Source organism: Ursus maritimus, unplaced genomic scaffold (assembly GCF_017311325.1).
Source record: "Ursus maritimus isolate PB19 unplaced genomic scaffold, ASM1731132v1 scaffold_4, whole genome shotgun sequence".
Taxonomy (NCBI): domain Eukaryota; kingdom Metazoa; phylum Chordata; class Mammalia; order Carnivora; family Ursidae; genus Ursus; species Ursus maritimus.
Genome location: NW_024426552.1, coordinates 27,623,608 through 27,650,849, shown reverse-complemented (window position 1 = coordinate 27,650,849; position 27,242 = coordinate 27,623,608). Strand labels below are relative to the sequence as shown.

The 27,242-nt window shown below is 36.6% G+C and overlaps 1 protein-coding gene across 1 annotated transcript in view; it reads left to right on the top strand.

Moving 5' to 3' along the window:
- Nucleotides 1–27,242, top strand: part of LOC103673037 (multidrug resistance-associated protein 1) — an 85,635-nt gene that overhangs the window by 44,694 nt on the left and 13,699 nt on the right. The window contains exons 15-20 of the mRNA XM_008701738.2: nucleotides 1,745–1,907; nucleotides 7,226–7,295; nucleotides 14,517–14,577; nucleotides 15,035–15,254; nucleotides 22,314–22,468; nucleotides 24,375–24,530. Coding sequence (XP_008699960.1) covers nucleotides 1,745–1,907; nucleotides 7,226–7,295; nucleotides 14,517–14,577; nucleotides 15,035–15,254; nucleotides 22,314–22,468; nucleotides 24,375–24,530 — 825 coding nt within the window. The remainder of the gene's footprint in view (nucleotides 1–1,744; nucleotides 1,908–7,225; nucleotides 7,296–14,516; nucleotides 14,578–15,034; nucleotides 15,255–22,313; nucleotides 22,469–24,374; nucleotides 24,531–27,242) is intronic.

Below are 27,242 nucleotides of genomic sequence, written 5' to 3'. Positions count from 1 at the left end.
ATTTGTATGTCAAAATGAGTTGGTTCTTGATTACTTGATTTATTTTTATTTATTTTTTTTTTAATTTTTTTTTTAAGATTTTATTTATTTATTCATTCGACAGAGATAGAGACAGACAGCGAGAGAGGGAACACAAGCAGGGGGAGTGGGAGAGGAAGAAGCAGGCTCATAGAGGAAGAGCCTGATGTGGGGACTCGATCCGGTAACACCGGGATCATGCCCTGAGCCGAAGGCAGACGCTTAACCGCTGTGCCACCCAGGCACCCCTGATTACTTGATTTATTTTATTTATTTTTTTTTTTTAAAGATTTTATTTATTTATTCGACAGAGAGAGACAGCCAGCGAGAGAGGGAACACAAGCAGGGGGAGTGGGAGAGGAAGAAGCAGGCTCATAGAGGAAGAGCCTGATGTGGGGACTCGATCCGGTAACACCGGGATCACGCCCTGAGCCGAAGGCAGACGATTAACCGCTGTGCCACCCAGGCGCCCCATATTTTTAAATGGTATTTTCATACATAGCACTTGCATAAAATGTGCTGTTTTAACTGATTTTCTATTATTAATTTTACTGATTATTTATTACTTAAAATTATGGTATTATTAACATAACAGTAACAATTCAGTTCTCTTGTGAAAGGGCCAAGAAGAAGAGAATTAATATTTACCAAGTGCATACCATGTTTGACACTAAATTAGTTCATTTAGTTCTTATAGCAAGTTTCTGAATAGGTATTATCATTATTCCTGTTTTACTATGAGGGAACTTGAGATTCAAAATAATTTGAGATAGGTTGCTTAGCTTAAGAACAGCAGAGGTTTTGGGGCACCTGGGTGGCACAGCGGTTAAGCGTCTGCCTTCGGCTCAGGGCGTGATCCCGGCGTTATGGGATCGAGCCCCACATCAGGCTCCTCTGCTGGGAGCCTGCCTTCTTCCTCTCCCACTCCCCCTGCTTGTGTTCCCTCTCTCGCTGGCTGTCTCTATCTCTGTCGAATAAATAAATAAAATCTTAAAAAAAAAAAAAAAAGAACAGCAGAGGTTTTAATAACATGTAGAGTTGCTGAATCACTATGTTGTACACCTGAAACTAATGTAATATCGTGGGCAACTGTACTTTAATTTAAAAAAAAAGAACTGCAGAGATTTTAAAATGTCTGTCTGACCACAAAGCCATACTCATTCCTTCATAATATGCATTTATAAACTTGTTAATATTAGGCACTCTGGAAAACATTAAATAAATGCATAAAATGTTAAAGTATATATCTAAGTAAATAATAGATAAATATCTTTACTTATTAAAATGAGCCCAAAATAAGAACTTCTGGTTCAATCCTATGTGTATGTGTACAATAATATGCAAAGATTTAAAAATAAATACTATGAATTATGACTGGAATCAAACACTTTATTGTAATGCTGTAGGACCTTTAAAAAGTAAGCATGAATGATAGATACGAAATTTTTAAATTTGTTGTGAAATTGATTCATTTTTAATGAATGAGGAATACCTGAACCAAAGTGTTAAAACACTTGTAACCTTTTTTTTTAATCTGTTTTTTGTCTAACAGCGTATAATCATCATTGTGAAATAGGCATATGCTGCCTTAAACTGGTACCTACCAACAATTGCGCTCTGAAATAGTAAAAAAAAAAAAAAAAAGGAGAGACTACAGCTTTCTTTAAAACAGATTATTTTTGCCTTTTTTTTGGTAACCCAAGGAATAAAACACTCTGTTTTTCAGACTCGTATTTTGGTGACACATAACCTCACACTTCTGCCGCAGATGGATCTGATTGTTGTAATGGAGACTGGCAGAGTGGCACACATGGGAACGTACCAGGAGCTGCTGTCTAAAACCAGAAACCTCACAAATTTGCTGCAGGCCTTCAGTGAACAAGAAAAAGGTGAGACGATGAAAAATAAGCCTACGATGCTGTGTGCCTAGCCATTCCGAAAGTCCATTAATTGTGTGATTTCTTACAATGCATTTTTCTTCATCCATCCTGCTTAAGTCAGGAGCTGGGCACCTTCCTTTGTCTAGAAAAGAAACATACATTGGGACACATCAGGTAAAAATTAACCTCATTTATGATATTTTAAGCAAAATGTTATGCCCCAAGATGTGTTTGTTCATCTATGAAATAAAAGATTAGATGATTTATAAGCTGTACTGTGGGTCTAGAATATAATGGGTCAAAACATTCTGCTTTCTTTAAAATTAAGAACAGGAAGCATAAATCCATGTCAAGTAAGTAATAAATATTTTAAACATATTGCTGCATGCTGAGGAGGAGAAACGAACAAACAGAAAAGGAATCTGTGGAAAGACAAAGGGGAATGATATTTGTCTAACTATTTAAGATAACAATTGAGTTTACTTACTAATTTTTGTTACACTCCTACCATTTTAAATTAAGATTACAAATTTTTATGTAAATGAAGTGGTTTGATCCTTACCTAATTAAGACACAAGGATGTTTGAAGTCGAGTGTTAGCTTAGTATTCTAGAGGTCAGTTATTTCCCATCTTTGAAAGTGTAGGGGCGCCTGAGTGGCTCAGTCGGTTAAGCTTAGGTCATGATCCCAGGGTCCTGGGATGGAGCCCCACATTGCATTAGGCTTCCTGCTCAGCAGGGAGTCTGCTTCTCCCCCTTCCTCTGCTGCTCCCCCTGTTTGTGTGCACGCTCTCTCCCTGTCAAATAAATAAATAAAATTTAAAAAAAAAGAAAAGTGTAATGGGCATCATCCTTTTTTAATCTGTAGATGCTTTCTCAGGTAGACCGCTACAAGCCTTGTCCTATAACTTTCCAGAATACCACTGAGAAATGACTATAAAATCAGTTAACTGCTTCATAATTCCAGGGTAACAGAAGAAATATAGAGCTATAGCTCAGTATTTCCTATATAAACTTGTATCTACTAATCACTTTACACTGCTAAAAGTCATAAAAATATGAAACCAGTTTATAACAGGATCAGTGCAATTTATTATTTGAATGTTGTGAAATCAAAAACCAAAGTGATTTTGTTGATGTGTTTCTTTTTTGGACCTAAGCTAAGACACTTTAGTTATATACCACTATTTTTTTTTTATTTCTTGTCTTTATTCCTTTCTTAAATTCAAGTATTCTATTTGTAGATGCATTCAGAAATATCTGAAGCATCATCAGATGGCTATGGTCATTCTTAATAAAAGAAGCACCTTCTCTTCTCTTAATGGCTAGCAATTTTAGAAATGATCCTCTTGCCTTCTTGGCCAGGCTAAGTAATAATTTATGCTTACTGTATGCATGGGAAAGAGAGGACTGTGAGTGTCTCCTAGGATGAAAATGTGGTCTCTCATTTTTCTCTATTCCCAGCACTTAGGTAGCCTCGTGCAAGGCACATTACAGGTCCTCTGTAGCTGTTTGTTGAACAGGTGAATCTGCTGGAAGTATGTCTCCTCAGGAGTCAGTGGGATGAGTTGGAATGCTACGAGCCAGTGTATTTTTCATGTGGCCATTTATTTTAAAGGCCACATGAAATATAAGTTGTATTACTTTGGAAAATATAGCTCAAAAAGCAAGCAATGCATAAGTTTTATGTTCAATATTTAATTTACCATAAATTACAAACAGTGTATCTTTTGAAAGTTGTGGAATTTGCTCTTGTTTAAAACCCCAGTTTTGGAAACAAATATCATGCCTTCTCTTTTATTTCTGTATACCTTCTTATGTACATGAGTCCTCTATGGTAACAAATGGAAAGCAGTATTATTCTTGAAGTTGGGCTGTTATATCAGCATCAGAAATATGCCAGAGTTAAAAAAAATGCAAATTGAACTTTTTTTCCTAAGGACTTCGATATTGTGTCTTCTCTGTTAAAATAAAGGAAGGTGATAGGTAGAGATAATTTTTGTACTAAGAATAATACATTCTTGAAAATGAATATCTCTGGGATTTTGATTTTTTTGGATGCTGAATAAAAAAACGTAAAGGCTTTTTAAAAGCAGTCATAAAATTACACATGATAATACTAGATGTTAGAAAGATATTTGTAAAAGTTCAGCCAGGTGTAGTGTAATTCCCTTAGGGGCCACACAGAGCAAGACAAAAGTAGATTTTGATGATATAAAACACCCCACTAAACAATAGCTTCAAACCAGGTTACATTCAGTGTCAAGTTCTCTTTTAAAAATATTTAATTAATTAATTTATTTAAAAGAGAGAGCATGTGAGCACGAGTGGGGGGGAGGAGCAGAGGGAAAGGGACAAGTAGACTCTGCACTGGGCCCAGAGCCCAGAGCCCTACACGGAGCTCCATCTCACAACCCTGTGATCCTGACCTAAGCAGAAATCAAGAGTCAGATGCTTAACCTGACTGAGCCTCCCAGGCGCCCCCAGTGTCAGGTTCTTAGAGTGCTGCCCTTAGACCTGGACCAGCATGACCTAGTACTGTACTCTATGCTTTAGAGAGTCCCCATTCTGGCCTTTCTTAGCTGCCTCTCTTGTCAAGAGCCTAAGGGATTATGCCCATCAGGGGTCCCCTTCCAATCTTTTACTTTTTGAGCATTCCAGGTATTTGGGATTCCAGAATTCTCTGCCCAGATGACATGAACTTGCTCCTTAGTCCTATGCTCCCAAAGGCAGGCTAATCTACTGGCATTTGCCACTCTTTGGCCTGAGGAATTTTTTTCTTTCTTGGAGGGGTTAGGGTGAATACAGCCAGGACATACGAGCTGAGGTATGCACAGACATGATGCAGGACAGAGTCAGAGAGAGGGGGACAAGGGCCTTGACTGGGACCACCTCACCCAGGACTGTCATGTTTCCGGAGGAGCTTTCAGGGTTCCAAACACTGTCACATGGACCTTAGCATTCAGGTCGTTGGAAAGGTGTATTGGTCAGGATAAGCAATAGAATTTACTTATGAGCCTGTTGGTTCCATCTGTTACTGTTAAAATTAAGAATATGGTATTTGGGGCCTTCATTTATATTCTTGCCCTGGTACCCATCTGTGTGAGGTGCAGGCCTGTCCCTGTGGGGCATTTTTTTCTTTGTATAAATAGTAGGGAAAACTCAAATTATATCTGAGAGCATTTTTACTGGGATTTAGGGGGAAAGGATTACCTGGACAGGGAGTAGAATTTGAGAAGTATGATTCCCAGTTCTAAAACACCTCTTTTAAAAGGCACATAATCCTTCCATTTAAAAATTTGTGTTAACTTATGTGACACCAGAGTAGAAGTAAAAATAAGCACAACCTTTGTGAAAAAAACACTGGGCCAGTTTTAGGTTGTCCCAGGCTCTAGTTCTGACTCTGAATAACTATGTGAGTCTTCACAGAGATGACTTAAGGCCTCTGGTTGTTCCCATTTATGAAAACTGGGACTTGAATTAAGTCTTTTTTCCCCTGGTGGCTAATACAGGATTGAACAATGTATATTTTTATCATTCCCTTGCCCCCCAAACTATGACTTAGCCACTTTTTCTTCTTTTCCTATCATCCTCACCTTCACTGTTGGGGTTAATAACAGATAACTTAGAAAAAGTCATTTTTATAGTATAATTTGGGTTTGGATACATCAGATCTCGAAGACTCCATCCAGCTCTGAAAAGTCTACGAGTCTCACCTTATGGGGATATTATATTAGAGACTCAACCAGAGGTGAGAAGAAAGGTCAATGAAGAAAGATATAAGGACTAATGATAAATTTACATATTTATGGGTTTAGTTTAGGCTACTTCCCCACATTTATAATCCTGGTGATAGCTAGGATGTCATGGATATTAAGTCAATACATTCACAACTTCTACCTTTACTTAATCCTCCCGGAAACCTCCTGAGACCACATGGTCCTTATTTTACAGAGATTAGATATCTCGCACAAGTTAAGACAGATTGTAAGTGGCAGAATTTGAATCTGATACTACCTCTGTTTCATGCCAGAAGCCATCCAAACTCTTAAACATTATATCGAACATGCAGGAACAAGTACATTGACTTGGTGGGAAGAGACAGGAAGGAGTGTGTGGCTCACCTCACTCTTGTTATCTCTGTCTCTGTGTCTGTCTGTCTCCCTTCCTCTCCCTCTCTTTGATAACTCTTGGTTTCAGGCAAGTCACTTAACCTATCTGAGTTTTATTTTTCCCTTGCAAAATATGGATAAGCTTAACTATTCTCTTTATCTTAGAAGCTCATTTGGTACTCAAATTATGTAACGTATGTTGAAAGCACTCTATCAATTGCAAATAAATAAATTTTAAAATTCGTATTGTAAACTATAAAAATGAAAACGTGCTTTAGGCAGGAGGGACTGAAACATCTCCAGATCAGATTTTCATTCTGTGGGACATGGAACACCGTGTTTCATAGAGATAGTTGATGTAAGTCAGATTCTTCCATTAAGGGCTATTAGATGTTTACTTCTAGAAATAAGAAAATATAGAATCCGTAAAAGAGATTATAGAAATTCCCAAGCCCAGTTCGTTTCTTTTAAAGATGAGAAGTCTGAAATTCAAGGAGTTTAAGTATCATACTGTAAAAAAAAAAAAAAAAAAAAAAATCAAAGCTCAGCCAAGCTCTGAGATGTTTCCCATCAAACTCACAAGCAGTAACTTGAACCTTAGTCTTGTAGTTCTAGATGTGAGACCTTGGTTTGTGTGACCTGCTTAACTTCTCTGTGTCTCTGTCTTTTTATTCCTAGAAAAAAGGGATAATTATACTATCTTCCTCGTAGGGATACCCTTGAGAATTAAGAATGTATATATAGCATTTAGGAAAGGGCCTGCCACATAGGAAGCTATTATTAGTATTAGTGACATTAGAAAGAACATGACAGAGACTTGGGGAATTTACCATTGTGTTTCGTTAGTAATCTTTATAATAATCACAATTGTCTATAAGGTTTCATTAAATTGCATTTTTCTTTTAAAGACTGGAGTCATGTTCCTCTTGGGCCTAGCCCTTCTGTGTAAGTCCTAAAACAAGTTAGTACTCCTCTGTAATCTCCAAAAAAATAATTTCTGTAGACTTTTTCATTATGAAATCTTAATTTTAGAAGATGTTAGAAGATACTTCAAATGAAGGGGAAATAATGGGGAAAATGAAAGGGCTTCCTGTAAATGTGTGGATCCAGAACACAAAAATTTCTCCAACTTGTATAATCTTTCATCTTATCTCTCTCTGTTTTATGCATTGTTTGCTTATATGTATATAAAAGCACTCACCATCTTCCTCTCCAGCTCATGCTTTAAAGCGAGTCAGTGTAATCAACTCCAGACTGAAAGACCAAATCTTGGAGCAAAATGATAGGTGAGTATTAGGATAATACCAGGCTCACTGGGATTATGGACTAATTAATTACAATACTTTTAGCATTTAAAATGCATCCTTTATAAAGGATCTACACATTACAATGGCTGCAAAATGTACTTAGTGGTTTCCAGATTTTAAACTCTAAGTTGGATGGATGTGTCTAAGGTTTTAAGAGAGATGGATGTGAATTAGTTTGGGAAATACGTGCTCACAGACTCTCACTAACTTCTAGACTAAATTCTGGTAGCAGAATTTGTGTGTGTGTGTGTGTGGTGTGCGCGCGCGCACGTGCACGCACTCTCCCCAACCCATAACATTCATACACACTGCTGACGTAAATGTGAAAATAAGCTATAGATGTGAAAATTCTACAATGGACTGGTATGATTATCAGGCCGAGATATGTGACTTAGAAATAGGGACTTGGCGTAGGAATTGAAGAATCTGTTAAATAAAACAAGAGAAAGGAAGGAAAGAAGAGAGGGAGGGAGGAAGTGAGGGAAGAGGTGGGGAGAAGGTATGAAGGGAAGGAGGGAGGGAGGGAGGAAGTGAAAGAAGGATGGGAGAAAGAGAAATAAAAATAATAAAACATTGAGCATGATCAGATTTTGTTATACTTTTTTTTTCAAGAGTGACTAAAATGAACAGTGATTAAAGCAAATTACCCTAATCTGTTATTTGCCCCAATATTCCCCACAGCAGTTACAGATAGGAGACTGAAAGAAAAAAAGAAAAATAATAGGAATAAACAGATTAAGAAGTGGGTGCCAGAATTATAGGGAGCAGCCATTCATCAACATTGCTATTTATAAAACAGACAATCGGGATGGATTATAGGGAAGCAAGCACTCTGGGATCCATTGGCTCAGAATTTTTTAGATTTGACCTTGAATTTACTTATTTATTTTGAAAAGAGTGGCTATTCCTCAGGATGTGTGGGTGATGTAGATGTTCCAGGTTGGAGTTCTGCCTTCGTATCAGATTCCGCTGAGTCAGTAGATCCACTAAATTGTTCTCCGGATATCCCTATGACTTGCTCACCTGCCTTTTGCAGGTCTTTGCTCAAATATTACCTTATCGATGAAGACTTTGGGTTTAGCCACACTATTTTATCACAATACTTCCCAACCATTTCCAGGCTTATTTTTCCCCCTATAATTCTTATTAATTTTCAGTATACTGGAAAAATTTACTTTTATTTTGTCTTTCACTTCTAGGTTTTAAGCTTTATAACAGCCTAAATTTTTGTTCAGTGCTTTATCGCCGTCTAAACAAGTTTCAACTAAACACTGAATGAAAAGTTGTGTTATATGTTATTATAACATATAAGCTGATTTCAATAAATAATTGTTGAATGGATGAATAAGTAACTGAATTCTGAAAGAACACGCAAGGGTCTTTTAATCCATCATTTATTCTGGGTTTTTTGTTTTTTTTTTACCATTATGACAATGCCTTTCATTTAAATGAGTGTCAGTTTTTGAGGATCCCCAAGTGAGTCCAGAACCCCTGACCCAGACTTTGAAATTCATGTGCTGTAGGATCCACACATCTCTGATCATTAGGAGAATTTTCACCTGTGTATAGTTTTACCATGCAGTCAATATGTAACTTGTTTAAAAGCTTAAATTTAAAAAATAAGTAAGTATAGTTATTAACTTAATCTCTATATACATCAGTATGTAATACATACATCAGTTTCTCTAGAATACATCAGTTGTTCTCATTTATAAAATCATTGTCAATCACAATATCTAAATCGAACCCCTTGAAGTTTTTGTGAATCACATTTGGGAAGTTTCTTCTTGAAGCAAGAATCCCAATCCCTATAAAAATGTATTTACAGAATTGATTTCTAAACATTTCTGAAGTTGTGTAGGCTCAGACTGACGCCAGCATTCTGAAACTTGCTTCTCCAGCGATGGGTACATTGGGAAGATCACCTCAATTCCAATATGTTATGTCTTTGTTAATACAAGCTTACTTTTTAACAACTGCAATAAAAATGTCATTGGAGGTCCATGAATCCCCCCCCTGCTGATCTTTTCTTGTTTGTCGTCATAGTAAAGAAATCTTTTTTTTATCTCTTGTTCGAGAGACCAGAGACCTATTTCAATTTTCCAAAATATGTGCATGTTGGGCTGCTTCCTATGTATTTCCTCGTTTGTTATTTTCTCTGCTACTTCTCATTCTAGCTTTCATTTTTTTATATGCTTTACTCTATGGCAAGATAATATTACATGGAGAAAATTTTCCTGGCTTCTTAACCTAACTTTCTATTTTTTAGAATTACCCAATTTCCACTTAGTGCAGCATTAAGACAAGGGACTGGAAGGTACACACAGGCAGGAGCTTTACAGCAGTTAGAGACTCATTACAATGGGATGTACTGAGATAGAATGCAGTGAGTCTTACTCATGGAAGAGTTAGTTCATGGAGGAAGTGGCTAACTGCCCATCAGGACGGGTGTGAAAAGGGAGTCAGACTAAATAGTGTCTGAAATTTAAGACTTAGAATTACTTTATGACACATTAGTTCAGTTCTCTAATAGGGACTAAAATAATTTGAACTGTTTCTACATTTTACTTTTCACTTTCTGGTTTAAATTTTCATGGTATATATTAATTATTTTATTTCTTTAAGTATTTATTAATACCTTCCTCAGATAAAATAAGTCAGGAATGTTATTTCAGTAACTAGACTGCCCCCTTCTGCCTTTCACGTCAGACTCTTTTAATCACTTTAATCCTCCCATACATATTCCATACTTTGCAACTGCATGCTCAGTTCGGGGATAATGGTTTCAGTATGTTAATTTTATATCTTTTATACAAAAATATGCAGATGGGTATTGTGCCAACTTTCCTGAGGGTTTCTGAAGGACAACCCAAAGCTCATTTTTAAAACTTCTCTACTAGCATAAAATAATTTGCTCTTTTAAAATTCAGATGGAACCTGTTATTCACAACAAAGTGCCCAGAACCAAATGCAGTATTTTTGTGGAAAAAGAATAAATAACATTGTAGTTTGCAAAAGCAGTGCCCTCCTGTATGGTGTCCAATAAATTCTTGGTCTTTGTTAGTTGTGTCTAATTAGGATGCTTTAATTCCCTTTTAACAGTTGGGTTTCATAGCATTTTATATCCAACTACATTAAGAATTAATTTTTTGGCTTGACACCAATGCTGAATTTGCTTATCCAAACAGAAGCCGTGCCAAGGGCTTGAAGGATGATGACAGTAATTAACCCAAATCATATACCAGGAGCCGTTCCAATGAAAGTGTCTGTTAAATAGTGTATCTTTTCCTGATGGTGAAGCTGATTCTACAAAGGCCATGTATTGCAACCTCCTGAAGAATGTTTCTTGACATTAGTGCGAGAGATAGAAAGGGAAGAGCCATCAGACTGATCAAATAAAGCCTTTCTTATTCTTTTTTTTTTAAGATATTTATTTATTTATTTATTTATTTATTCATTCATTCATTCATTCATTCATTCATTCGACAGGATAGAGACAGCCAGTGAGAGAGGGAACACAAGCAGGGAGAGTGGGAGAGGAAGAAGCAGGCTCATAGCGGAGGAGCCTTATGTGGGGCTCGATCCCATAACGCCGGGATCACGCCCTGAGCCGAAGGCAGACGCTTAACCGCTGTGCCACCCAGGCGCCCCAAGCCTTTCTTATTCTGATAAATAAAATGGAAAACATGGAGAAATGAGGGAAATTAAACTGAGTTCAGTATTTCCAGAGGTCACTTTGATATTAGGTATATCAAATGACTTAGAACTTAACATATAACATGTTTCTATGTCCCTACAGGGGACAATGAGAGATGTGTAAAAAGAATGATCATTACAGCAAAAAAGTAGGAAAAAAAACTACAACCACTAGAACTTTACTATACAGTAAAATGAAAAATATAATGCAGTTATAGAATAATATTTTAGGTTCATTGCATACTGAGTTACAAAGACCATGTATAAAATTGTTTAAAAGTTAAATAATGGTTTTAGAACAACATTTGTATTATGATACTACACACATTTAGAGAAAAGACTGGCAATTCACAAGTATGTTAGCTTGTCTCTGGAACATAGGATTATGAATCTTCCTTCTCCTGCTTCGCTTCTTCCTCTTTTTTCCCTCCTCCTTTGCCATTACTTTTCTTCATGCTGTTAGGTATTTTCCAAATATATTATTTCCAATAATACAGTTCTAGAGGAATTGACATGTACAGGATGATTGGTTAGAAACGTGCCAAGATTGAGACAGAGGAAGTGTTTGTGGCCCTTTACAAAGCCAGAGAAAGCTTTAAAGGAGGTAGGGAAATATCTGGTGGTATAGAGATAAACAAGCAAAGAGATGAAGTAAGCATTTTACCGTATAGATCTGGAACTCAAGGGAGAGGTATGGACTAGAACAATCAATTTGAGAGTCACCCACAAAGAAGAAGGTCATTGAAACTGAGTGAATGAGATTACTCAGAAGAGTGTGGAGCATAAAAAGGAAATAGAGTTGGCCCTAGAACAATGTGAGGGGTTAGGGGCACCAACTCCCCATGCAGCTGAAAATCTGAGTATAACTTTTGACTCTGCAAAAGCTTAACTACTAATAGCCTATAAGTTGACCGGAAGCCTTATTGACAGCAGTCAATTAACACATATTTTGTATGTTAAATGTATTATATACTGTATTTTTACAAAAAAGTAAGCTAGAGAAAAGAGAATCTTATTAAGAAAATCAAAAGGAAAATACAATTAGAGTACCATATGTATATTTATTGAAAAAAATCTGCATTTAAGTGCACCACCGCAGTTCAAGCCTGTGTTGTTCAAGGTTCGACTATAATGACTACAATGGAGCCTGAGGACACATGAACATTAAAGAGATGACAGAGAAAGGAGCCTAAAGAGAGAAACTCATGGAGGCCCAGAGAGGTGTGAGAAAATACAAATGCGTGTTGGTAGGGAAGTAAAAGGAAATGTTCCTTAAACAGGGAGTGGTCAATGATGTTAAATGTCATGAAGAGTTTAAGTGAAATAATTTTTAAAGTAGCCCATGGATATAACAATAAGTATTTTACTCATTTCATCAAGGCACCATTGATGGAAACACTTTCAGCCAGGTGCCACACAGTTTAAGGAGGCAAAGTGGTTTAGCAGAAAAATCTTTGGCTATGAAAGGAAGGCAAGAAGTAGGATAGTAACTGACAAGGGACATGGAGTTGAGAGTAGTATCATTTTTGTGGTGATGGTATTGGTTTTAAGATGAGAAGAACGTGTTGTTCTCTATGGGCTGATGGGAAGGAACAGGAGTAGGGAGGATGAAAATGAAGATTAGAAAAAATTGGGAACAACTTAGGGTTTCTTAGATTTGCCTTAAGATGAGAATCCCTTGGATCATTTGTTTGAAAGGCAGGTTTCCAGAGGGGGAAATCCTATAATCTCTATTTCTAACAAGTACCATCAAGGGACTCATTGGCAGGACAGTGTGGAAACACTATAGTTAATAAACGTGTTTTGAGAAAATGGGACAGAATGGGATTCAGATTATGTGGTTTAGAAAAGGCTGCATAGAGGTGCATATAAATGTAGAGATTTGGTGACTGACTTTCCTGTCTGCCTTTACTTTCTCCATCAAGTAGGATGTGGGCCCCTTCTAAGAGTCATGCAAGAATTTCTAGGTAGTATTAAGAGCCCAGGCAGAGGGAAGATGTTAATTCATGGTGGAACCAATTTACAGAGCTGCATGATTTTTTTGAAGCAAGTGCGATGAAGACTGACATGTAAGTTCTAACACGGAGGTTTAATGGAAAGAAAGCAGAGCCTGAGAGTTCAGAATAGTACCACAGTTTGGATGATATTGTAATCGTGGACTACAGACTGGATAATGAAGGCAACAGAGAGAGATAATAGGTTTGCCTGGGACTGAGGGTTTCCTGGAATGTGGGACAGTCAGTGCTAAAACCAGGAATATCTGGGAAACCAGAATCATTGATCATCCTAGGAGAGCAAGGATGGTAGAAAGTTGGATTCAGGAGCTGGAAGTTTAGATGGAATTGAAACCAAATGTAGTGAGAGTTATTGAATGTACAATTTAGAAATAGAAGGGGTTATAGCCAGAGATTGAAATGTTGAGTTGGGTTTTCCAAGGTGGGTTAGTTCCAGGTTATAAGATTCATGACTTAAAGTCCTGACAGTTGATGGTCAAAGTGGAATGCAGATGAAGGACCTGGAAGTATGAAGGTCATAAGATTGAAAAGAGATTGAGTTTAATAAGCTGCTTATGTAAACTATGACATCACCTAGGATGGAGGCAGAACAAAGTGGGATGAAGAGCCCAATGCCACTTTATTTATTAATTAATTTGTTTGTTTATTTTAGAGAGAGAGAGTGCTCATGAGCAGGGAGAGGAGCAGAGAGAGAGGAACAAGTAGACTCTGAGCTCAGTGCGGAGGCCACCATGGGTCTTGATCCCATGACCCTGAGATTATGGCCTGAAAGCAAGAGTCAGATGCTCAACCAACTTGAGCTACCCAGGTGGCCTTTTAAAAAAAAAATTTTTTTTTTTTTTAATTTTTATTCTTTTTTTAAGTAGGTTCCATGCCCAGCATGGAGCTCAAACTCACGACCCTGAAATCAAGAGTCTCATGCTCTACTGACTGAGTCAGGCAGGCGTCCCTTAATGCTAGTCTTGAGAGGCTAGGAGGCAAGTAGATGAGAAGACATAGAGCATGGTACAACCAGGTGGCATTAGCTAAAATAATCTAGGGATTTGGCACAAGTTTGAAGGATAATTACCTAGAAGACGCAGTAAAAAATCAGACTATACGTTCTGATTTTAAAATATATGGGATATTGGAGAATAAACAATCTCCATTCAAAAAGATTAAAGGAATAGGGGCGCCTGGGTGGCACAGCAGTTAGGCGTCTGCCTTCGGCTCAGGGCGTGATCCTGGCATTATGGGATCGAGCCCCACATCAGGCTCCTCCGCTGGGAGCCTGCTTCTTCCTCTCCCACTCCCCCTGCTTGTGTTCCCTCTCTCGCTGGCTGTCTCTCTCTCTGTCGAATAAATAAATAAAATCTTAAAAAAAAAAAAAAGATTAAAGGAACAATGTTATCAGGGCAAAGGAATATGTAATAAAATGGTTGAGAATGTGTAACTGTTAAAAAAGGGGTTGATCTGAAACTACAAAATGTACATTATCTTGTTTTATTAGGCCCTCATTGGATCAAGGAAAACAGTTCTCAATGAAAAAAGAAAAGATCCCTATTGGTGGGGTAAGCACCAGAATTACTAGTATTATTTGTTATTAATCACACAAATATAAAAGATTATATTGCACTATTAATAAATATTATATATTTTTCATTTGAGGAGGGTTGCTATATAATAGTTTGAAGAAATTACATTAAATGAAACTGTTGATTTATTATAGTGGTGTTTATTTAGGATTACATGTTACTTAGCTATGTATATTCTTGTTTACTAATGATAGTAGCCAATATTATTTGAACATGTATCATTTTTAAGTGCTCAGGACTATGCTGGCATTTTACATGGACTTATAAGGTGACTGCTGTTAAAATTCCAACTTACAGATGAGTCATCTGGGAGTTAGAGGAGTTAGTGACTTGACCAAGATCAGAAAGCTTAGGAAATGTCATGTAGGATTTAAATCTACCTTGTCTGACTTTTAAGTACAGTAACCTAATTTTATATTAATTTTGCCTTTAGGTGAAGTTCTCAGTCATTCTGAAGTACCTCCAAGCCTTCGGCTGGCTCTGGGTGTGGCTGAGTCTGGCTGCTTACCTCGGGCAGAATTTGGTGGGCATTGGACAGAATCTATGGCTTAGTGCCTGGGTAAAAGAAGCAAAACACATGAGTGAGTTCACAGAATGGGAGCAAATAAGAAGCAATAAACTTAACATCTATGGATTATTGGGATTAATGCAAGGTAAAAAAAAAAAAAAAAAAGGTCCAGCTGCTTCTTTTTTCTCTTTTGACCTAGCTTATTCAAATGCAAGCGTATGGCATCATTTTATTTCAAATAAAATCTATGCCATATTTTTCAAATATTTTGAGATAATTGAAATGCATATGTTTTTAATTCATCATATTTGAGAAAGTAAACCACACTAAATAATGTATTTGTCTTTTATTCTTGACAAAAAAGTATTTGGAAAGGTGTTATTATTCCTATTTTACAGCCGAGGAAAATGAGGCACATACGCTAAGTTATTCAGGACTCAGAAGTCTTGACTACATGGCTACTCACTGTGTATGTGAGACCTGTGATTGATATGAAGATCAATAAGTGAGTCAGTTAAAAACTACATTGTGAGTAAAGTCTAAGACTACATGGCAAGCAGTAAGTGTTATACCGGTAATAAAAGAAAACCCGTGAGGACACAGAGTAAGAAAAAGCCATATCTGAGAGTTAAGATAATTTCCAAGGAATAGTTGTCATTCGAGGTGACACTAAAGAATGATTTGAATTTTGTGAGACTGAGATCATGGAAAAGAAGAGGTGACAAATGCAGAGAGAAAGATGTGAGTAAAGACAGGGGTGGGGAAAGAAAGAGGGTTGGAGGCATGAGTGAGGGTGTCAGTTTGAGTGGTCCTCAGATTATTGGTAGGGCAGTAGGGGAACTAGAAGTGGGAAGGTAGTCTGGAGATGATAGTTGGAAAGGCAATGGAAAACTTTCAAAATTTGAGGGAAAAGAGGTGAACTAGAGTTAGTTTTCAAACTAAGAATGAATTAGCAGTGATGAAAAAGAAAGATGAACTTTTATTGGAGGGATTAAATCAGAAACCAGGAAGAATTTGGGATTGATAGGGAAGGAGTAAACAAGTATCTTCTAGGTGGAAGTCTGGATGGAAGATAATCTAATGCAGAAAGATTCTTCTTTGATCTATCTCCACATCACCCGAGGCATCTAGTCTAGTGCTAAACCAGTGAGTAGGGAATGGAATAGGATTGAATGAATAAAGAATGAATGAAAATAAATGAACAAATAAATGAATGGTCAGAGAATGGCAATGCAATTGGAGAAAAAGGATAGATAGGAAAGACATTGCAGTGAAAACATATGTAAGAATGGGTGATTTGAAGCTAAGAGGGCCTCATTCATGGTTTTGAAGTTCAGTTTGGGTAACTGGAGAATGGTGAAGACAAAAATAAGGAGAGGAAAGAAAGGCACCTTGAGGAAGAATGATATTCAGGGAGAATTCAAACAAGAAAAAAAAATACGTGGAAGTCATGCTATCTAAGGATATTCATAAAGGAAAACACAAAGAGATACATGCATTTGGTAAAAAAAAAAAATGAAGATAAAAAATATGAAACTTAGGGTTTTGCTTCTTGTTTCTCCTTTCCCATCTTTATTGTGTGGCCATAGTATTGTTTGTAAGTGTCTCCATCAAAAGTATGCAAATATTATGAGATAGATTTATGTTCATTTTGCCATTCTTTTAGCAGTATTCATTGGGGAAAGAGATGTTAATGACTAAAACAAGATATAAGGAATGTCTATAGTATGAAAGATACATTGTGTTTAGTTTTGAATTAGTGAGAGTCAAGTTTATTGGCTTGCAACTTGCAACTCATTGAGGAAAGAATAGATATAGCAGTCTAGAATTCTGAGCAGCAAAAGAAACACCCATATATACAAATATCTCTATATCTATGTCTATCACATCTACATATGAAAGTTAAACTCACACCAATCCAGGAGCTCATGTTACAAGTTTAGGGTAAATTCAATATACTTTTAAGAATATTTTAAGTCAGCCACTATCATTTCCTATACTAGACAAAGCATGTAGTTTAGTGTTCACAGTTTTACTATTGTAAAGTCTTACTTTTTTTAATCAGATTTTTTAACTTTTTATTTAAATTCCAGTTAGTTAACATACAGTGTAATATTAGTTTAAGATATATATTTTTTTCATTTGCCATGTATCTTTTTTTAATCTTTTTCAAGTTTTTATTTAAATTCCAGTGTGTTAATATACAGTGTAACATTAGTTTCAGGTGTAAAATTTAGTGATTTATCGCTTACATAGAACACCCAGTGCTCATCACAACAAGAGCACTCCTTAATACCCATCACTTATTTAACCCATTCCCCCTGCCTAGCTCCCCTCCAGTAACTCTCAGTTTTTTCTCTGCAGTTAAGAGTCTGTTTTCTGGTTTGTCTTTCTTTGTTTTATCTTTATATTCATCTGTTTTGTTTCTTAAATTCCACATATGACTGAAATAATATCGTATATTTGTCTTTTTCTGACAGACTTATTTTGCGTAGCATAATACTCTCTAGCTCCATCCACGTCATTGCAAATGGCAAGATTTCATTCTTTTTTATGGCTGAGGAATATTCTAGTGTGTGTGTGTGTGTGTGTGTGTGTGTGTGTGTGTGTACGTCCCACAACTTCTTTATCCATTCATCAGTGGATGGACATTTGGGCTCTTTCCATAATTTGGCTAATATAGATGATGGTCTATAAACATCGGGGTGCACGTATCCCTTCAAATTAGTATTTTGGTTATTCTTTGGGTAAATACTTATTAATGCCATTTCTCCATCATAGGGTAACTCTGTTTTTAACTTTTGGAGGAACGTCCATGCTTTTTTCCAGAGTGCCTGAGCCACTTTGCATTCCCACCAACAATGAAAGAGGATTCCTTTTTCTCCACATCTTCACCAACACCTGTTGTTTCTTGTATTGTTGATTTTATCCATTCTGACAGGTGTGAGGTGATATCTCATTGTAGTTTTGAGTTGTTTTCCCAAATGATGAGAGATGTTGAATATCTTTCCATATGTTTATTGCCCATCTGTCTGTCTTCTTTGGGAAAATGTCTATTTGTGTCTTCTGCCCATCTTTTAATTGGATTATTTGTTTTTTGGGTGTTGAGTTTTGTAAGTTCTTCATATATTTTGGATAGTAATCTTTTATCAGATATGGCATTTGCAGATATCTTCTCCCATTCCATAGGTTGCCTTTTCATTTTGTTGTTAGTTTTCTCCACTGAGCAGAGGCTTTTTATATTGATGAAGTCCCAATAGTTTATTTTTGCTTTTGTTTCCCTTGCCTCAGGAGACATATCTAGTAAGAGGTTGCTATGGCTAATGTCAAAGAGGTTACTGCCTGTGTTCTCCTCTAGGGCTTTTATGGCTTCAGGTCTCATGTTTATGTCTTTAATCTATTTAGAATTTGTTTTTGTGTATGGTGTAAGAAAGTGGTCTAGTTTCATTCTTTTGCATTTTGCTGTCCAGTTTTCCCAACACCATTTGTTGAAGAGACTCTCTTTAATTAACTAGATAGTAGGTATAGGAAATATTTTGTAATGAGGCAACAGATTATACAGTCTAATCAAAAAAATTTTTTCCTGATTGGCTTTTTGTGTAGAGTGGTCTTCAGTCATTAAAATATGAATCTTCCTGGGGCATCTGGGTGGCTGTCGGTTGAGCATCCGACTCTTGATCTCAGCTCAGGTTTTGATCTCAGGGTCATGAGTTCAAGCCCTGTATTGGGCTCCATATTGGGTGTGGAGCCTACTATATAAAAAAAAAAAAGAATCCTCTCTAATTTTTCTTTCATTTTTAATTTTTTTGCATTAAAAATTTAAATTTTCTGAAGACTTATTATTAGACGCAATTATAAGTTTTCTGTAAGTGGGTAAGCCTGAGAAATGAAAATGTATAATTTCTGATTTTTTCAGTAGACCACAGCTGCATCTGACAGAATCTTTTCCAATGAGGGGGAGGCTGTATTCCTTACATCATCATAGCTCACAAAATAAAAAGGGCAGGGGTGCTTTAAAGCATAAGCAGCATTGTCTGTCACATGTTAATACTACAGACTTACTGTGAATAATATAGAAAGCAACATTCAAAAGAAACATTTAAAGCACAATGTCAGATCTGTTATTTTGTAACAATAATACAAATCTTACCTCATTTTCTAAGTAAGAAATAGTTCTGAACATTTTTTCCCCCTAGGTCCCAGCTGTTCTCCTTAGAATATTTTAGAACACTCTAAATATCCCCAATCTATTATGCTTTATGCCTCATTGTTAAGAACTTCCTTTCTCCAATCCAATGTGAAAAACATAGGCACCTTATTTTCAAAGTGCAATGTTTAAAGAGTAAACTGCTGCTTCTAGTTTAAGTTGAGTGAGTGGATCATCTACTTAATTTATCTCACAAAATTCCAATGAGATGCCAGTGAATAAATATAAAAGGAAAGACTTCAGAAGATTTCAGAATGATAAATTTCTGCATAAGCAATTAAACTGATAGTTAATCAAGGGTAGAAGAACCTGTGCCAGGAACGGTTAAGGGAGAAGCTATAACACAAGAGGGAGATGTTCATTTGAGCAATGGAGAAACACTAAACTCATGGTCACAGGTAGAGAGTAGGATTGAATTCCACGGAAATAATCAAAATAATTCACTAGACCATTGTTCTCCTGGCCCATCCGTCTCTCCTACAACACCCACCACCATCATGTGCACAGCAGCTGGCATTGTAACAATACAATGAAAACTAGAAAGCTGATATCTAAAGAGGAAATTAGGGTTCCTAATGTGTGTGGCATACATAGAAGAGATCCTCCTTAAATGGCTTTTGGAAAAGCTCCAGTCTACATGTCTGGATCCCAATATTCACACTCTCTGTCACATCTGCCCACTTATGTGGAATTTGAAGCAATCCTCTCCATCTAGAGGGAAAAAAATGTTGCAAGAAATTAATGTGTGCAGTAGCAGAAGGAAGCCACACCAAGTACCTCTATTAATTAACCATGGGTTTATCTCCTATGTTTAAACTGATAATAATGCATGGCCTTGCATTTTAATCAAACCGATAGCATAAATAAGAGCTAACAAATAAAGCAATGGAGTCCAGAAATAAAACAATCCTATTTGAAATAGAAGCTTAAAATGTCAAGTTAGTGTCTTCAGAGATTCAAAATATTATATCCACAAAGCAAGTGTGAAAATGTGCTGAAATAAATTCAATCTTAGACAAAAAAATCTCGAAACATTTAAAGAATTTAAAGAGATTGTACAAGTGTGAGAAGATAAATTAGAAGAAATTATCCCAGATGTAGAACATTGAAAAGATAGATGAAAAATGATAAATGAGAAAATTAGAGGAATAATCCAGGAAGCTCAACATTCACGTGTCTTTCAGTAAATGCAAGTGAAAATGATCAAATTCATAATATTTAATATTTCCCATAAGTGAAGAATGCAAATGTCTGATCTTGTAACCATTCCATTTAGAGTGGAAAGAAAGAGGGTTCCAAGAGAGTAGTTTATGTTACAAAGAGAAGGGGGCTAAATAGGATGAAGGAAATAATAGAATATCTGATGAGTTTCAATATATTCAGAAGAGATTTGCTGACTATTGAAGTGTTTGGGAATAAATTAGTGCTTGTTTCATAGGAAACTAAGAATATGGAAAAAGTGGTGAACTTCATGCATAATGTATGCTTAGTGGCAGTGTAAATATTGAATGTTTATTTGAGGAAAGACGGTGAAACTTGTTTTTGAAAGAGGAAAAAGGAAGTATGGGGGGAGTGAGGTAGGAAAAAATAGAAAATATTTAAAGCTAAGAAATCATTTAACAGCAGCATGTGATATTATTTAAAATGTAAAGGAATTAGCTGAAATAATTTAAGATGGTCAGGGTCAACTATCATTGTTTTGTTTTGTTTTACACATACTTACAAAAGAATAAGAATCATATTGGCAATATACTTTTATTAGCAATTTTGTGTATTAGAGAACAATGGAGCAATTGTGTATACCCTGTGACTCGGAACAGACTAGCTTAAGTAAAATGGAAATTTATTGACTCCCCAAACTAAAAAGTCCAGGCATATGTCTTTATACACACTCCATCCCTGTGCTCAGATGAAGTGTCCACTACTCTTTATTTATTAGCTGTTTGTTGTCCTCATTGGCTTAATTCTCAGGCTTCACATGGTGTTGGAAATGTTCTCTATCAAAGAACTTCCCTCCATAGAAATCCATGAAGTTACTCTCCTTGAAGCAATTTGAGTCACATATTTGTCTTTGACCAATCACTGTAACAAAGCATGTCTTTTTCCAGCCTTACAAGTCCTCCAGTTTGAGAACTTTTTGTCCTTTCATTTGTTCTTGCACATGGATAGCTCTTTTATGAGCTCGTCTCTTTCTTGTCATAGTTTGTCAAATGCAGGTAACAATAGTTATATTGTTATAGCATCAATAGGTGCTTATAACTATTTCCAACCTCTTCCACTAAAGCTATATGGTTATTATTTATATGTCTGCCTTTTCAGTCTTTGCAAGGACCACCCTTCCACCAACCATATCTCAGTAGCTTAACTGACCAGAAATTAAATAAATAAATAATAAAAGGTTTATTGCTTATTCTTGGAATCCAAGTTGAAGAAGCAATCCATCCACCATTATAAATATTGGCAGGCACCGTACAAAAGTAATAAACTTTAGCAGTTCTGATACCAGCAATTAAATGCTGTAACCTGGTATTATGTGTTGTTTCTCCTTCAACTTGTTCAGAACTCTTCATAAGGTCCCATAAATCACAAGGAGGCCAGAAAGAGCAACTCTACCATGGACCTAGAAGCTAGGAGAACTATAATTATTTGGCTAGCAGCACCAGTGACTATCGTATTGCCCCATAGGACATTACAAAATTAATAAGTTGCTAGTATGCTGTGAACCTGGGTGTTCTGTTATGTTTCGTGCATTTCTCTAGAATCTATGCCCGTGAATAAGGAGAGCCCTTCTTTGATAAGATGGCAACCCATCAGAGTATATACTTATTATCAGTGCACCATATAGATGTATACTTAGTTCAGTCCACAATTACACGTTGTTAAGTGTGCTCTTTGAGTTTTCCATTTTAAAAATGCTATGATAAGCAACTTTTTGAGAGTTAAGTTACCAAATTCCTTTGGGAGGTTAACATACCCCTGATAACATTTTGTGGTTAGGTCTCTTCGTCTGCTCTGGAGCCTATATACTCACCAGAGGATCCCTGGCTGCTTCTCGAACTTTGCATACTCAGCTATTGGATAATGTGCTACACCTCCCGCTCAGGTTTTTTGAAACCAATCCCATAGGCCAGATCATCAGTCGGTTCACCAAGGTCAGTAGAGCCACACCTTGTTGCATATAGCATACCTAAAAATGATGATCCATAGTTAGTACCTTGTAATAGAATTTGTGGGAAAAAAAAAATCACCCTGAAAAGATGGCATTATGTTCAGTATAGCGTTCCTTGTTATTTTATTTCTAACTCTTGGGACATTATAACGGATGTATAGCAGCACCACATCTTACACACACAATCAAAATAACCCTTGAAAATTGCTGAAAGGATCCAAAGAGCATATGTGCTCTGGTGTCTACAACTCCAATTCTTACATCCATTTAGCTTGAGAATCACTGTTTTGGGCTGAGAGAGTAAAACAAATATAAGCTATATGAAGATAACTGGATTTTAAGCATTCTGCCTTTAAGAAAACTGTCAACTCACTTATGGTGAATGGGAGAGAGGTGGGGCTTCCCAGAATGTCTGTTTACCTACAGGGTTTTCCTCCTGGTGTTTACTATCAAACACTTACAACTGCACTGTCCAACAGAAATGTAATGCAAGCCACATCGGTAATTTTAAATTTTCTAGTAGCCGCAATAAAGAAGTAAAAAGAGACAGCTGGAAATAATTATAATAATATATTTTATTTAACATAGAATGCCTGAAACATTATTTCAAACTTGTTTAAAGTTGTTTAAAATTATTAACTAAATATCTCATGTTCTTTTTTTCTACATAGTCTTCAAAATCTGATTTGTATTATTTGCTTATGGCACATCTCAGTTTGCAGTAGCCGTGTGTCAAGTGCTGAATAGACACATATTGCTAGTGGTTCCTGAATTAGATAGTACAGGGCCACCACTATAAAATATGCCAATACATTTGTGTGTACATGTAAAAAATTTTTGGTGTGTGTATGGGGAAAGTGAGGATAAAACATGAAAATCAAAGTGAAAGTACCTAGCATAATAAATGTTTGGTGGAATATTAAATCTTACTTCATCATACCAATGCACATGTTGTTTTTGAAAATGTATGGAAGAATTTGATCTCCAGCATTTTTATCTGTCAGTGGACATTTCTCTAGGACCCTACTGAGTAACTGTCATTTTTATACAGTAACATGTCCAGTGCTTGGGTCTTAAACAGATGAGAATATGGAAAGGCGTGTTCTGAGGACAGGCAGGAAACTACATATGGATATGATGCTCTTACACTATTTGGTATGTGAGATAATCAGAGAAATCCCACAGCAAGACTGAGATTAATAAAATTCCATCTCTACTCTGTGTCAGTTTTGTCGTGAACTGAGTAGTCGTCCATCCCTCTAGGTTGAATATCTTCCTACTCCCTGGGATTTTTTAGGTCATACCTTATGCTATAGATTTGATTAAGTTATATGTGCATTGATGCATGACCTTCCTATGTTCTTCTTTCATTCATTGTCTCTTCCATCTTTCAGTGTCTAATTTTGCAAATGAGGTTTATTTTGTTTTTCTGCCTCTTGGAATGCTGACAGGATCCAGCTACCCAAAGACCACTGAATATGTTCTCAGTGGATAAGAATGGCTCACTAGTATTTTACAGAATAGTAAATAGTGGTAGGCCAGTGCCCCTAAACACCCAATTACTGGGGTTTGGACTCTATTTTTTAAATGTTTTTTAAGCAGAATCTGACATTAGTCATATAATCTAAGTGCTGTGTAGATGTCACTGGGAAAGCAAATTGCTTGATCATAGGCATGTTGTTACTAGAATGTCCTCTTAACTATTCCAACTGACAACAGGGGGAAATTATATGAGGGTGGACTGGGGAGGGCAAAGACCATGTAGTTAGACTTATCTGATCATCTGGGTAATATTTTTTAAATTTTTCATTGAATGATATATTTCTTCTTTTCCTTATTTTAAACCATGAAAAGTTAAAAATAAAGTGACCTGATATCAATTTTTTCAGGACATGTTTATAATTGATATACGTTTCCATTACTACTTACGGACCTGGGTGAATTGCACATTGGATGTTATTGGAACAGTTTTGGTCATTGCAGGAGCTTTACCACTCTTCATTCTGGGGGTTATTCCCTTGGTGTTCCTCTATTTCACTATACAGGTAAGAACATGGATTTTTTATGTGTATTAATAACATAAGTTCACAGTCAAATATAGGTTCAGACCCACGTCAATGGTTAGTTAGTTCATGTTCTCCAAAAAGCAGATTCCAAGAAAGGATTCCATATAGTAGAGAGTTCCTGGGGAATGCCTATAAAAGATAAAGGAGAGGGAGCAAGAGAAGCCTGGGTGAGCCCTCAGACAGTGATATAGGTCTGATTCATGTGAGGTAGAGAAGAACATTGGGTAGGCAAAATCTTGGGTTCTAGGACGGTTCCATGAAAGGTTCCTTGCACGAATGGGAAGTCTACCAGTGTCGCCTATTGGAGTGTCCGATGGGTCCCTGAAATGGGCCTGCTTTAGCACCCCTTCCATACTCAGTCATTGCCTGGAGGCAACCTGTGGGAAACATGGCCTCCATGTTCATAGAGTAGTAGATCCAGAGGGACAGCGGCTGACCAGGCTGCCAGTTAGCTGTGCCCCCTGTGGCTGCAGAACTGAGTCGTGCATTTTTATGGCCATCACAAAATCTATATGGTGTTTACATTTTAGCAGAAAGTGAATTGGCCTATAAATCCAAAAGAGAAACCAGTAACTGACTTTTTGTCATGTTATCCTTAACATCAGCAAAGGACTCCTAGAAGAACTAAACAGATCTCTCATGATATGTATCTCTGTATTCTAATTAAAATGTGGTCAACCACATTCCAAAATTATGTCACTGCGAGGCTACAGTGTAAAAGAAAATTTCTTAACACATACTTAATTTAAAAATGAAACCATTTTGAGGCTCTTTACATAAAAGGATACAGTTCTTATAGTTCAATGTTTTCCCGAAACTCAAGTTTTAAAATTCATATTGGAATTTAATCTGCCCCAACCAGAATGTTAATCATGTTCTCATTCCTACACCTATGCTATTATTATTCCTCCTTCTTCCTATGTTTTCCCTATTCTGTCTGCCTGACTGAATCTTACTTACCCTTCATGGCCTAGGTCATATTTCATTTCTATGTGAAGTATTCTCTACCAAAATAGTGCTAAGAGATCAGACTCATCCAGGTATTATGGATTTATTATACTGCTAGTATTATAGGCTATCTTTTTTAGACCACATATTGTCTCACCAATGAGATTGTAAGTCCTCCAGGGAAGACACTGTGTCTTAGGGCTAAAAGACAAAAATCTGGGATATGAGGGATGGTATTGAGAATCAATTGTACCTGCTTAAAAAAAAAAAAAAAAAAAAAAAAAAACAGGGGCTCCTGGGTGGCTCAGTTGTTAAGCATCTGCTTTGGCTCAGGGCGTGATCCCGGCATTCTGGGATTGAGCCCCACATCAGGCTCCACTGTTGGAAGCCTGCTTCTTCCTCTTCCACTCCCCCTGCTTGTGTTTCCTCTCTCACTGGCTGTCTCTGTCTCTGTCAAATAAATAAATAAATAAAATCTTCAAAAAAACAAAATAAACCAAAAAAACCCTCATATCCCAAATGAAAATATATGTGATAGTCTTGTGGTTGGTTACCTCTAATAGGATGACCAGGAGTGGAAATGAGTCTTAGAAACCATATCTTGTTAGGGGACACTGTATAGGGTGAGCCCTGAATGTGAATTCAGGAGCCTCAAATTCTAGTTACTTTCCTGACTCCTATACTTGGCTTATCACTTCCGTTTCCGGGCTTCCTTGCTTCCCCCTGTAAAATAGGTTTGCTTTATGACAGTACTACTCAAAGGATGGTCCCTGGACCTATGGACCATACCCCAGACCCATTGAATTAGAGTCCCTGGACCTATGGACTATACCCCAGACCCATTGAATTAGAATCTCTAGTTGTACCTCTTTTTACAAAAATCACATTTTACAATATATATATTTATATTTTATATATTATATTATAATATATATATATTTAATTTGTTAATCACATCCTAATAGAACTGGGAGGAAATAAAGAATCTATCAGGGTAAGGCCCAGAGTCTGTGTTTTAACAAATCCTCCAGGTGATTTCTACTAAAATGTGAGAAACATGATCTAGACCAATGGTTCTTAAGCTAAATACTCTGGATAGATTCGTGGAAGGACTCCAGGGCTTCTACAATTCACTGAAATTTTATGAAAATTTCTTTATGACTATCTCTGAAGTCCCCTTGCAGTCCCAGAATGCCGTAATCCTCTGTGTTCTCCAGGGCACTTGCATAGAGCAGAGCTGGTAGACTGCAAGTTGACAGGTAGTTTCAGATATGTTTTTGCTCAGCTTGCTCAGTGTTTTTACCAAAATGAAGACATTTTCAAATCAGGAATTTTATGTAAAACTCCAGATCCAAATATTTTCCTGAAAAAATTGCAAGAGGTGGCAACTCTTGATTTTCATTTCCAATTTGTAGCGATTATCTGGGGCTGATGAATGATGGTCCAATTAACTCAGGGCGTGCTCCCTCCAGCTCTCCAGTCTCCCCCCATCCCAATTAGTCTCAACCAAGTTAGAGGAGAAGTAGCCCATTACACTTGTGGCTGCACTGGTGGTTTTTTTTTTTTTTTTTTTTTTTTTTTTGTAGACAAAAAAAATAATTCCTTTTTTCTAATAATTATATTTAGATACAAAAATATTGTCAGTACACTTGGTTGACTTCCTCCATTTAATGGGTTAACTAGGGAGTTTCGAACATGTGACATAGAGCTTCTTCCATAGTAGGTCCTCAATAATGGTTGTTT